Here is a 13,753-nt window from a genome sequence, read left to right on the forward strand (position 1 = left end):
TAATTTGTCCATGTGTAATGCGTGCTTTTAACGCCTCTCACTCGTCCGTATTCCTCGCCAGTGTGACCCCAGCCTGAGTGTGAAACATCACACTGCATTTGGATGTCACCCAAGTGCAGTTTGATACCCGCAGACAACAACAATGAAGGAGATGGAGAAATGTCTTTCTCCACCTCCTCCGCACCTGTGCTCCGATCCTCTCATGCGAGACGATAGGAGCACAGTAGCATGACACTCGGTTCCTGCTCACAGCAGAGCCACTAGAACTTTCTCATCTTTATGTATCTTCACTATATGACATCTGGCTTTTTGGTGTATGTTCATGTTCACACATTGCATAAATACCGTGTTTTTTGTTTTCCACTGGATCCGCAGTTTTCATGAAATCAGACCCACTTTGCTTGGACATTTAGGCTATGCGCACACGTTGCGAACTTTTAGCATTTTTGCTGCATTTTTTCTCCGTGAAAATGCTGCAAAAACGATTGCACAGCACAACCCATTGTATTCAATGGCATTCCACACATGCTATGCTAATGCTGCATATTTTTCGGCGGCGGAATCGCATCGCTGAAAAATACGCAGCATGCTTATTCTTTTTGCGGAATCGCGGGGATTCCGCACACATAGGAATGCATTGTTCCACTTACTTTCCGCATGTGGCTAAGCACACCATGTGCAAAGTAAGCGGAAAATGTGCAGATGGTATCCAGGGTCTGGAGGAGAGGAGATTCTCCTCCAGGCGGTACCATATCCCTGTTAAAAAAAAAGAATTAAAATAAAAAATCATGATATTCTCACTTTCCGGTGTCCCTTCCCAGGCCTCAGCGATGCTCCCGGGATGTCCCGTTCCCAGTGATACTTTGCGACAATGACCTGTGATGACACAAGGCATCACTGGGAACGAGACTTGCCGGGAGCATTGCAGAGGCCTGGGAACGCTGCGGGGGACGTCGGAAGGTGAGAATATCACAAGAAGATCACAAGTTTTTATTTTTGTTATTATTTTTAACATATCTTTTACTACTGACGCTGCATAGGCAGCCTCAATAGTAAAAAGTTGGACACACTTGTCAAACACTGTGTTTGACGAGTGTGACCAACCTGTCAGTCAGTTTTCCAAGCGATGCTACAGATCGCTTGTAAAACGCTAGCCTTCTGCAAGCTAATTACGCTTGCAAAATGCTAGTTTTTTGCGGGAATTCAGCATGCGGATTTCCCGCAAATTTCCCGCCACAGGGAGTTGCGGAATTTCCGCATGTGTGCCCATAGCCTTAAAGAGCAGAATTTCTGAGCAAAAAAGCAACAGAAAAAACACAGCATTTTTGCTACGTGTGAACATGACCTAAATGTCCAAGCAAAGTATACGTGATTCCATTAACCCCTTCATGACCGGTTGCATTTTCGGTTTTGCGTTTATGTTTTTTGCTCCCCTTATTCCCAGAGCCATAACTTTTTATTTTTCCATCAATATGGTCATGTGAGGGCTTGTTTTTTTGCGGGACGAGTTGTACTTTTGAATTACACCAATGGTTTTACCATGTTTTGTACTAGAAAACAGGAAAAAAATTCCAAGTGCGGTGAAATTGCAAAAAAAGTGCAATTCTCACTTGTTTATTTATTTTTTATTTTTTATTTTTTTACTAGGTTCACTTAATGCTAAAACTGACCTGCCATTATGATTCTCCAGGTTATTACGAGTTCATAGACACCAAACATGTCTAGGTTCTTTTTATCTAAGTGGTGAAAAAAAATTCCAAAGTTTGTTAAAAAAAAAAATTGAGCCATTTTCCAATATCCATGGCGTTTTCATTTTTCGTGATCTTGGCTTACTTTTTCCGCGCCGAACTGACATTTTTAATGACACCATTTTGATGCAGATACAATCTTTTTATTTCCCGTTATTGCATTTTAATGCAATGGCACGGCGACCAAAACACCGTAATTCTGGCATTTTGACTTTTTTCTCACTACGCCATTTAGTGATCAGGTTAATCCTTTTTTTTATTGATAGATCGGGCAATTTTCAAAGCGATGATATCACAACTGGTTCAGGACCCAACAAGAGGGGGGGCACTGCTAGACCTAATATTAACCAACAGGCCAGACCGCATATCAAATGTAAGGGTTGAGGGTCACTTGGGTAATAGTGATCACAAATTAATACGTTTTCATGTATCCTTTAATAAGATGTGTAGTAGAGGGGTTACAAGGACACTAAACTTCAGGAAGGCAAATTTCCAACGGATGAGAGATGATCTTGGTGCAATTAACTGGGACGATATCCTGAGACATAAAAATACACAAAGAAAATGGGAGACGTTTATTAGCATCCTGAATAGGACCTGTGCACAATATATACCATATGGGAATAAACATGCTAGAAATAGGAGGAAAACACTATGGCTAAATAGAGCTGTAAGGGGCGCAATAAGAGATAAAAATAAAGCATTTAGAGAATTAAAGCAAGTAGGTAGTGATGAGGCATTAACTAAATACAGAAGATTAAATAAATTCTGTAAAAAGCAAATCAAGACAGCAAAGATTGAAACAGAGACTCATTGCCAGAGAAAGTAAAAATAATCCTAAAATATTCTTTAACTACATAGATAGTAAGAAACTAAAAAATGATAGTGTTGGCCCCCTTAAAAATAGTCTGGGTGAAATGGTGGATGAGGAAAAAGCCAATATGCTAAATGACTTTTTTCAACAGTATTTACACAAGAAAATCCCATGACGGATAACATGATCAGGGATAAAAATTCTCCGTTAAATGTCACCTGCTTAACCCAGCAGGAAGTACGGCGGCGTCTAAAAATCACTAAAATTGACAAATCCCCGGGCCCGGATGGGATACACCCCCGAGTACTGCAGGAATTAAGCACAGTCATTGATTGACCATTATTTTTAATCTTTAAAGATTCCATAATAACAGGGTCTGCACCACAGGACTGGCGTATTGCAAATGTGGTGCCAATATTCAAAAAGGGGACAAAAACTGAACTTGGAAATTATAGGCCAGTAAGTTTAACTTCAACTGTGGGTAAAATCCTGGAAGGTTTTCTAAGAGATACTATACTGGAGTATCTGAAGAAGAATAACCTTATGACCCAATATCAACATGGGTTTACAAGGGACCGTTCCTGTCAGACTAATCTGATAAGCTTTTATGAAGAGGTAAGTTCCGGACTGGACCAAGGGAATGCAGTGGACGTGGTGTACATGGACTTTTCAAAAGCTTTTGATACGGTGCCACACAAAATGTTGATACATAAAATGAGAACAATGGGGATAGGGGAAAATATGTGTAGCTGGGTTAAGAGCTGGCTCAGGGATAGGAACAAAGGGTGGTTATTAATGGAGCACACTCGGACTGGGTCACGGTTAGTAGTGGGGTACCACAGGGGTCAGTTTTGGGCCCGCTTCTTTTTAACATATTTATTAATGACCTTGTAGGGGGCATAGAGAGTAGAATTTCAATATTTGCAGATGACACTAAACTCTGCAGGGTAATCAATACAGAGGAGGACAATTTTATATTACAGGAGGATTTATGTAAACTAGAAGCTTGGGCTGATAAATGGCAAATGAGCTTTAATGGGGATAAATGTAAGGTCATGTACTTGGGTAGAATGAACAAGATGTATAATTATGTGCTTAATTGTAAAATACTGGGCAAAATAGTCACTGAAAAAGACCTGGGTGTATGGGTGGACGACAAACTCACATTTAGCGGCCAGTGTCAGTTAGCTGCTGCAAAGGCAAATAAAATAATGGGATGCATTAAAAGAGGCATAGATGCTCATGAGGAGAACATAATTTTACCTCTATATAAGTCACTAGTGCGACCATACTTAGAATACTGTGTACAGTTCTGGTCTCCGGTGTATAAGAAAGACATAGCTGAACTGGAGCGGGTGCAGAGAAGAGCGACCAAGGTTATTAGGGAACTAGGGGGTCTGCAATACCAAGACAGATTATTACACTTGGGGTTATTTAGTTTGGAGAATCGAAGGCTTAGGGGTGATCTTATTACAATGTATAAATATATGCGGGGACAATACCAAGACCTTTCTAATGATCTTTTTACTCTTAGACCTGTGACGGGGACAAGGGGGCATCCTCTACGTCTGGAGGAAAGAAGGTTTAAGCATACTCACAGACGCGGATTCTTTACTGTAAGAGCAGTGAGACTATGGAACTCTCTGCCATGTGATGTTGTAATGAGTGATTCCCTACTAAAATTTAAGAAGGGACTGGATGCCTTTCTTGAAAAGTATAATATTACAGGGTATATACACTAGTTTCCTTAATATTGCGTTGATCCAGGGAGCTAGTCTGATTGCCGTATGTGGAGTCGGGAAGGAATTTTTTTCCCCAATGTGAAGCTTACTGTTTGGGTTTTTTTTGCCTTCCTCTGGATCAACGTGTTAGGGCAAGTTAGGATAGAATATAGGTTGAACTAGATGGACTTAAAGTCTCCCTTCAACCTTAATAACTATGTTACTATGTTACTATTACAGTGTGCTTCATTCTGGTGGGTAGCATTTAAAAATGCCAGTAAATTTCTGTCAAAATGTACTATATACAGTAAAAACACAATAAGAGGATTTCACTAGCAATGCATTACAGTTTAATAAGGATTGGTGCATGTCGCGCCGCTGCCTGCCTCGCGCACCACCCGGAAACACCACCGCACTTGCCCTTATCAGGCCGCCTCTTCCGCCTGGCGTTGCCTGATTGTCACTTGTGTTTAGCGAGTGATCCTGGCCCCACGCCTGCCTGCCTTCTCTGTCCTTCCTGCCGCGCTACCCTGCTTCCTACCTTCATCCGTCCTGACTAATTTGCTCCTTTGTGTCTCTCCCAGTGCTTGCCTTCTCGTGTCCACTTCCAGCCTGAGTTCCTGTGGCTCACCTACCCTCCAGCCTGTGTCTCCATCCAGCCCGTGTCTCTTTGTTCCAGCCGTGCCTGCCTGTGTCTTCAAGCCCATGTCTCCGTCCCCTCCGTCTGCCGTGGTTCCTGCCTTGCAAGTCCGTCCATCTGCCACTCTAGTCTCCTGCTGTGTCTCCTCTGTCCTCCTCGGGTACCGGCTGCCGCGGTAATAGTTTCCCCTGGGCCTGTCCCTAACGCTCCCTGTATAGGGGGTGGTCCACCTGGCCCGCTCGCCCAGGGGAGGTTCGTTGCCGCGGTCCTGTGGGTTCACCCTTGGGAATCATCACAGCGCAAACTGAGTCGGTGCACTTAGCTTACTGTAAAAAGCAGGAGCTTTTCTCGACGTATACTGAAATGTTACCATGGGAGACTATTCATCATGTGGAGGCTAAAATTGTGTTGTTTGAGTCTATGTCTTGCACCTGTATAAAGTGCTGCAGAGTGGTAGACACGAGACGCAACTGAGCTGCTGTCCGGTTGCGCTCTGGAACTCTACAGACAAGGGGTGTCTCTGACCCAGTGTGCTGTAGGGGGTGGGATGCTTCACACTCATTTGTAGGCAGCAGGCCTCCACTGCCTTCAGACTTCCATACTCAGGAGCCGCAGCACACAATGCATGGGACATCATGTTCTTTGCATCAGTCAAACTTTTTCTAAACAGGCCAAGTTCATTAGGTGGATACAGGTGGGAAAAGGCACAGCAACTTAGACTTCTTTACTCCTTAGCATAACTCCTCTTCTGTTCTGCCACATGTTCATTCTGGAGTACCCCCAAGCGCGCTGACATTTGTTGCCCATTCCAGCAGTGCACCCGGGACTAGCCACCTTTCCCCCATGTAACTCCATGTCCACCAACCTCGTGATGTCGGACGACCAGGCCCACTCCATGGTACCAGGCCCGAACCCTAGGTTTCGGACATTGTTGGAATTTCCATCAGGGATCTCCATTTTCACCACCAACTGCCCTGAACGTTTGGCCCATTCAGCCCTTAGCAACCCACCCCACCTGTACCTGAACTGTTCTCCACACTTCACTGGCTGACATTGGACTCTTTCTAACCAGGAAGTGGGGGAGCTGCTGGAGTGGAAAGGACTCACTGTATAGAGAGCCACCAGAGAAGAACTAAGACTGGAAGAGGGTGCGATGCGCCAGAAGTGATAGGCGGGATGTATTCTGTTGTTGTGGTGGGGCAGGCTGAGGAGGACGAAGGGTGGTGCAAATTGTAGTCAAGTAAGAAGCCCATGCTTACCACTGATTGGCTCAGAGCCAGGCTGTTGCCTCCTGTAATCCTGCCAGACTAAGATGCCACAAAGCCAGTAAAGTATGCAGGTGATTTGCGCATGTGCAGTAGTAAACCGCCAGAAAAAAAAAATCATATACAGTGCTCTTTTCTTCTGGACACTATGGATGGCAGAGAAAAGCACCGGGTTTTTACAAACTGTCCATGAATTATACGTTTCTTTACAATAGATACCTCAGCATCCATCCTGACCGTGCAAACTATTGGCTGCAACCTTCTAAGCGTATGTGCCCGATAGTGGTCTCACAATGATCTGCGGTGAACTCACTGACTTTTTCTCACGGTGCTGAGGTCACCACAGTACAGCTCGCAGCCTCAGTGACCCGTGGTAACCTCGATGAGGTCAACGCTGCTCACTGATGCTGTGTTTGCAGCAGCTCATTCCTCAGTGGTTCTCAGCCTGGACGCTCGCATCTTGGCACCGTCCAGGTTGAAGACTGTTTATCCCAAGTCATGGATTACGGTGTGCGACAGAACAAGGGACAGGGGAGGGATACAATTTTTTTTTATATTTGTTTTATGACAGGATACCATGGTTTTAGCGATGAGCGAATATACTCGTTGCTCGGGAGACCTCCGAGTATTTTGGCGTGCTCGGAGATTTAGTTTCTGTCGCATCAGCTGCTTGACTTGCGGCTGCTGGACATTTTGAATACATGTGAGGAATGCCTGTTTGTTAGAGAATTCCCACATGTATTCAGAATGTCCAGCAGCCGCAAATCATGCAACTGCGTCGACAAACACTAATTCTCCGAGCATGCCAAAATACTCGGAAATCACCCGAGCAACGAGTATACTCGCTCATCACTACATGGCTTCAATAGAATGGGCGTTAGATGAGTATAACTGTGTTTGTTATTTTTAAATGAAAAAGGAAAAGTACATTTTGATTTTATTTCTAATAAAGGACTTCATTCTGGCTGTGTGTATAGTTACAATATAACTAAAGGATTAGTAATGGATAGGTGTCTTATAGACGCCTCACTATTAGGCCTGTTTCACACATCCGTTTGTGTCCATCAGTCAAAATCCGCTGTTTTGCAAAAAAAAACGGATCCGCCATTTTTTTTGGCGGATCCGTTTTTTTCCCATTGAGTTGCATTACCGGTGGATCTTGACAGATGGCCATCTGTTGGATCCGTTTTTTTGCGGATCCGCCAGAATTTTGACGTCCGCCGACATGCCCGAACGGACCATGCAACGTTTTTTCGGGCGGCCGGATCCGCATTTCTCACTGCGCATGCCCGAAAGACTTCACTCAGCCACAAATTTAACCCTAAACTCTGTTCTGGCGGCTGAAAAATTCGCTCTCTCTCCTCCCCCCCCACCCCAGGCAGCGGTTCCTTTAAAATTCTTCCTTTGACGGATCCGTTAAAATAACGGTCTGGTGCCAAACGTTGTGGTCAGTACAGGAGCGGATCCGTTATCCACCATTTTAGCGGATTTTGACTGATCAAAAAAACTGATGTGTGAAACAGGCCTTACTGACCCGTGGACTTGATGTCACCAGACAATACAAAGGTGTCATCAATCCTACAAATATAAACCCCACTTGCCACCACCACAGGGCAAGTAGGAAGAGCCGGGCAAAGCACCAGAATTGGCTGGTATTCAAAAATACAGGAAAACCCTTTTTTTTATTATTTCTTTATTTATTTATAGCGCAGGCGGCGGCTGATGAATACACATATCAATCACCGCCTGCTCTCGCTGTTTCCAGCTGAATACAGCTCTCAGCATTTTCCCCTGCAGGGGACAGTGATGCAAGCTGTCTTCAGCACCCAGGCCAAGGAAGAGCGCGAACAGTACCGCTGATTCCCAGGCACCAGTACGTGTGACACGGATGTGTACCAGATATATCAGGACATGTGAAAGAGCTTTAAGCCAAATCCAGAAATGGGTGAAAATGCATAAGTGGTGCAGGTGTTTGTATTAGGTTACGTGCCCACGATCAGGAATTTTCGCTGCGTCCAAAACGCTGTGTTGTACACAAAACGCATGTGTCTTGGAACTATGCGGATTTACAGCATCTAATGACAGTCTATTGGGGAAAATAAGCAAATAAGAAAATGATATGCATTGCTGAGGCTCGGAAACTCACACCACAGGCATTAAAAAGAAGCACAGTGGGCATGGGATTTCTATACATCCCATCTATTGTGCTTGTAATGTATAATGCAGCGTTTTGGAGACAGCGAAAATACACTGCATCCAAAATGCTGCTATCCTTAATCGTGGGCATGTAACCTTATACTTTTCCTCTTAGGCCGGGATCACACATGCGAGGAATACAGCCGAGTCTCGCATGTTAATACCCGGCGCTGCCGTCGGCACGCGGATCAGAGCGTGCGGCTGCATAGCAATACATGTAGCTGAACGCTCCTGAGTGCCAGCGGCAGTACCAGGTATTAACGTGCGAGACTCGGCTGTATTCCTCGCATGTGTGATCCCAGCCTTATTGTTCCACTCCTAGTTTTGGCTAACAAATACTAATCTAAAATACTGACCAAATACTGAACGTGTGAACGTGGCCTTTGATGTTGCAGATTTTCTGCGCCATTTCTGCACCCATTAAGTAAAATAGGTTACTTGCATTTTTTCGAAAACTCAACAAAAACTCATCTTGGGAACATATGTTTACCTGAACAAGTACTTACAGCTCATTCATATGAGTGTATCAGGCTGCGTGCACACATTCAATATTTGGTCAGGATTTTACATCAGTATATGCAAGCCAAAACAGGAGTGGGTGATAAATACAGAAGTGGTGACGTGTTTCTATTAAACTTCTCCTCTGATTGTTCTGCTCCTGGTTTTCAGTCTTCGCAACAGAAATTTCCACAATACAATGTACTGGATGCTGTAAATCCACATTGCTCAATGAACAGATGCAAATTTAACTGCGTGATTGAGTGCAATGAAAATATGCTGCGTCCAAAGCGTTGCTATTTCCGGACCGTGGGCACGTACCCTTAAAAACAGACCGAGTATCCGTGTGAAAAAAGTTGCAGCATATACTTGTCTTTTCCATCTTTCAGATGAGATTCATCTATACAAGTCTATGGCTGTGCCAAAATATTTGCATCCCATACGGATACATTGCCATTATTAACTTTATTTGAACATGTACATTTTAAAATGTTGATGTAAAAATACAGATGTCGCATGAAAGTAAAATACAGACACACATGACAATATGGATGAAAATTAGACAATTTATCATACGCTTGTCTGACCCCGGCGTCAGTCTCATGTAAGGATATGTTCACAAGTTGCATTTTTTCAGAATTTTCTTTTGTGTTTTTTTATGCAACTTAAAAGCTGGGTTTTTTTTACAGTTTCACCAAAGCTATGAGATTTCCGAAATCTCATGCACACAATTACTTTTTTTTCCCTTACTGAATTGGAAAGCTGCTGCTTTTTTGAAAACTGCAGCATGTGAATTCTTTCAGTGTTTTTTCACCATAGAAAGCAATGACAAAGTGCAATAACGCTGCAAAAAAAGCAACCATGCATTTTTACGACTCTTTCGGTGAATGAAACTAAGTTTATTAAAAATGTAATGTAGACAAATAATACATATAATATGCACCAAAAACTTTGCAAAAAAAAAAACTTTTTGTGAGTTTGTTTTTTTTTAAGCTAAGAGACCACGTTTTGGCTGCAGAAATAAATGAAACAAAAAAAGCAACAAAGAACCGTATGAAAATTAGCCTACATGTTCTTAATTCCTGCTGAATAAATGTTTTATTTTTAAGGCCCAGGTCACTTTAAGTACTTTAGCCCTCCTACTTGCCACACCCAGAATGCTTTAACTTGGGCCACAAGCTGGGTGTTTTAGCTTGGAGTACGCACAAGGTGGTTTCTCTGTTTGTGGTGCAGTCTGGTTCTTTATAGATTTAGAACATGGTGAGTTAGCTGGTTACTAGATGTTTGTGTATTAGTCTGACTATTTTCATGACTCAGTTGATAATTTATCCTACTTGTATATATCAAGCTGTAGCCCCCCCTTATATTGGAGCAAAGCACGACATGTTCTCTGTGGTGTCTACTGTTACTCCAAGCCTTTATAGTTGTCTTGATGGAGGTGTTTTCCATTAGCGGATTCAAGAAACGGTAGTACATGTCTTCTAGGGTAGTTTGTGGAGAACCCACTGCTGGCTCTGTATTTATTGGTATAATGAATGCTACACTCTTTATACAAGACCCCAAAGGTATCTGTCCATGGATGGATCTAGTGGTTGTTCATGGTGGGGGCTCTCAATATTGCAGTTGACTAATAGATGTTTTCATGTAATAGAGGGAGTGCATCTCTATACATATTGGCCAAGCAGGAGTGCAGATGGGCAATGCCTGCTGGGAGCTTTACTGTCTAGAGCATGGAATCCAGCCAGATGGGATTATCCCTAAGGAGAGTAACCCTGCAGATGCATCTTTTGGGACTTTCTTCTTTGAAACTGGAGCAGGAAAACATGTGCCGCGAGCTGTCCTTGTTGACTTGGAACCAAGTGTTATCGGTAAGATGCGTGCGGGTTTAAAATTGCATCTATGTTCTACCATTCATAACTTCATGCTTCAATGGGGAGAAAACGATATAATTTTTTTTTTTTTCTACCTATTCACTTGTAAAATGCAGCTAAAGCGCTACTATAAAACCACTTACCTTCACTCTACTTAAAACTCCCTTTAGGTGAAATCCGAACTGGACCATACCGCACACTGTTTCATCCAGAGCAGCTCATTACTGGCAAGGAAGACGCTGCCAATAATTATGCCAGAGGTCACTACACCATCGGAAAGGAGATTGTTGACGGTGTTTTGGATAGATTACGTAAAATGGTAAGTTATTGATATTTGTATCAAGACTTGGGCTTTGTCGTAATGAAATGAGCAACAAAATTGTCAAGTTTCAGGAAAAAAAATACCAGCAACAAAAAAAGCAATGTCTGGTTCTGAAATTCTGCTTCAGATGACCTGACATTTCTGTGGACATCTCTGTTTAGGAAAGGAGTGTATTTCCCATCAAATTCCAATTTTGGACACTTGTCACATGCCATGGTTTTTCGAACCCTAAAACCTTCCTCCTTTTTTCAAGAGCAACTAAACATTGGAAAAAAGCGCTCCTCTCCCACTCTTCTAATTAGTGGTTGTCCAGATTCTGAGACGCCACTGATTGCTCAGGAACGCATTTACTCGCTCAATGTCCTGTATTGAATTGGTACTCTATGTTCACTTACCCCTCCTTACTGATATGTGCACATCTGTGGGGGGGGGGGGAGGTCTACTGAGTGACTGGTCTCAGAACCAGATCTGAAGAGAAATAAGGGACAACAGTGCATAACAGACAGCTGAAATACTATTTACCTGCACATTACCTGTATATGTACAGGTAAATGGTGTGGTGTTCTTTTGTTTGTCCTCCAAGGGACTGTCAGCACAGTGACTGTAGGAAAAAAAAGTACAGGTGCTTGGTGCATCATTGGGCTGCCAATCTATTAACTGCACCTTCCCACCTGCTTCTTTTCGATCTACCTCCCTCTATGAAGCCGGAGCTGTCAAGCAAGTGAGAAAGTGCATCATGGTGGGACCCGTCATTTAGATACACCATGTGTCTATACTTGCTTTCAACAGACATCCAGTGCTGACTCGCTTATATAAGGTACCATAAGTCTGTAACCTACCCACCAACTAGTTTTACATCTGATGGCTCTGGCTGTATACAGCTAGTGTTATAGAGGTTGAGGAGTTGTTAACAAGCAGATGGTAAGATGCAATTGTTTAACCATGCCAAGAGTGCATCAAGCACCTGTTTGTTTTGAACTGTCATTCTGTGCTGACCTTTTTTATAAAGTGTTTCTACCAAACAAATGTCTGCTTTAAAAAAAACACTAATTTCAGCTTTTCTTTCTTTTTTTATTTTTTCTCTCCAGTCGGACCAGTGCAGTGGCCTGCAAGGGTTTCTGATCTTTCACAGTTTTGGAGGTGGTACTGGTTCTGGTTTCACTTCTTTGCTGATGGAGCGTCTTTCTGTCGATTATGGAAAGAAGTCCAAGCTTGAGTTCTCAGTTTATCCTGCTCCACAAATTTCTACTGCAGTGGTGGAGCCTTACAATTCAATTCTGACGACCCATACGACTCTCGAGCACTCAGACTGTGCCTTCATGGTAGATAATGAGGCTATTTATGATATATGTAACCGTAACTTGGACATTGAGCGTCCTACTTATACCAACCTGAACCGACTAATAGGCCAGATCGTTTCCTCTATTACTGCCTCTCTGAGGTTTGATGGTGCATTGAATGTTGACTTGACAGAGTTCCAGACTAACTTGGTGCCTTATCCTAGAATACATTTCCCTCTAGTCACTTACTCCCCCATAATATCAGCAGAGAAGGCTTACCACGAACAGCTGTCTGTGCCAGAGATTACTAATGCGTGCTTTGAATACTCAAATCAGATGGTGAAATGTGACCCCCGGCGTGGTAAATACATGGCTTGCTGCTTGTTGTACAGGGGTGATGTGGTGCCCAAGGATGTGAATGCCGCCATTGCAGCTATTAAAACAAGGAAGTCAATCCAATTTGTGGACTGGTGTCCTACTGGCTTTAAAGTGGGTATTAATTACCAGCCTCCCACTGTGGTCCCAGGAGGAGACTTGGCCAAAGTGCAACGTGCTGTCTGTATGCTGAGTAATACTACAGCAATTGCAGAAGCCTGGGCTAGATTAGACCATAAATTTGATCTCATGTATTCTAAGAGGGCTTTTGTACACTGGTACGTGGGCGAGGGGATGGAAGAAGGGGAGTTCTCTGAAGCAAGAGAGGATATGGCTGCTCTAGAAAAGGATTATGAAGAAGTGGGGACAGATTCTAGAGATGATGGCGATGAGGAGGATGATGAATACTAACACTTTATAGGCTTTGAAATACTGTATATTGCAAACAAGGTGAATGGAATTGACTCGCTTACTAGGTATTCCATTGTTTTAAAGTCAGAAAAGTAGTATTGGGATTTATAAACTTTGCCTTATAGTCTGTATATAGCTCTATGTAAGGTATAAAAAAAGTTGATGATAAAAATAATGAATACTGGTTTTGTGTCTTGTCAAAATATTTTAAAGGGTTTGAAATGTGTCTGAGCCTCTCTGCAAGTTGCCCTAATACATTACAGGCTCTTCCATGTGTGCTTGCGGATTAAAAGAATTGGAGAGGTGACTAGCTGTGCCGCAATCCTTGTTTTGATTCTTAACCCATTAACAACCACTGATATGCATTAGAAATGGTGGTTCCCCCCCCCCCTCAAATCAGCTTAAAAACTGCAATGAGGAATAAGTAGTTGGGCAAGAGCTGGCATCTAAGTAGCTGAAAGGGGGTTAAAGAAACCTAACCTTTATTTGACACAATTGGCCCCCTGTGTAATTGCAGGTGCTGATATTTGCTGTGGTACCCAAAGGTCATCTGATGACCTTGGGGTATGGTGGCCTGTTAGACGCAGCTATAAGAAGCAGGCTGAAAAACAG

At 43.1% G+C, this 13,753-nt stretch overlaps 1 protein-coding gene across 1 annotated transcript; it reads left to right on the plus strand.

The window, feature by feature from the left end:
* Positions 1 to 10,018: 10,018 nt before the first annotated feature.
* Positions 10,019 to 13,325, plus strand: LOC141100509 (tubulin alpha-4A chain-like). Its single transcript, XM_073589079.1, has 4 exons — positions 10,019 to 10,142; positions 10,534 to 10,750; positions 10,924 to 11,072; positions 12,164 to 13,325. Exons 1-4 carry the CDS (start codon positions 10,140 to 10,142, stop codon positions 13,139 to 13,141), a joined length of 1,347 nt encoding a protein of 448 aa, XP_073445180.1. The 5' UTR covers positions 10,019 to 10,139; the 3' UTR covers positions 13,142 to 13,325.
* Positions 13,326 to 13,753: the final 428 nt, after the last annotated feature.

Source organism: Dendrobates tinctorius, unplaced genomic scaffold (assembly GCF_039654945.1).
Source record: "Dendrobates tinctorius isolate UK_male_01 unplaced genomic scaffold, ASM3965494v1 ptg000105l, whole genome shotgun sequence".
Taxonomy (NCBI): domain Eukaryota; kingdom Metazoa; phylum Chordata; class Amphibia; order Anura; family Dendrobatidae; genus Dendrobates; species Dendrobates tinctorius.

Coding starts and splice junctions, on each gene's coding strand:
- LOC141100509 (XM_073589079.1), top strand. Junction 10,751..10,923: donor CTTGGAACCAAGTGTTATCG/GTAAGATGCGTG, acceptor AACTCCCTTTAG/GTGAAATCCGAACTGGACCA. Junction 11,073..12,163: donor TGGATAGATTACGTAAAATG/GTAAGTTATTGA, acceptor TTTTCTCTCCAG/TCGGACCAGTGCAGTGGCCT.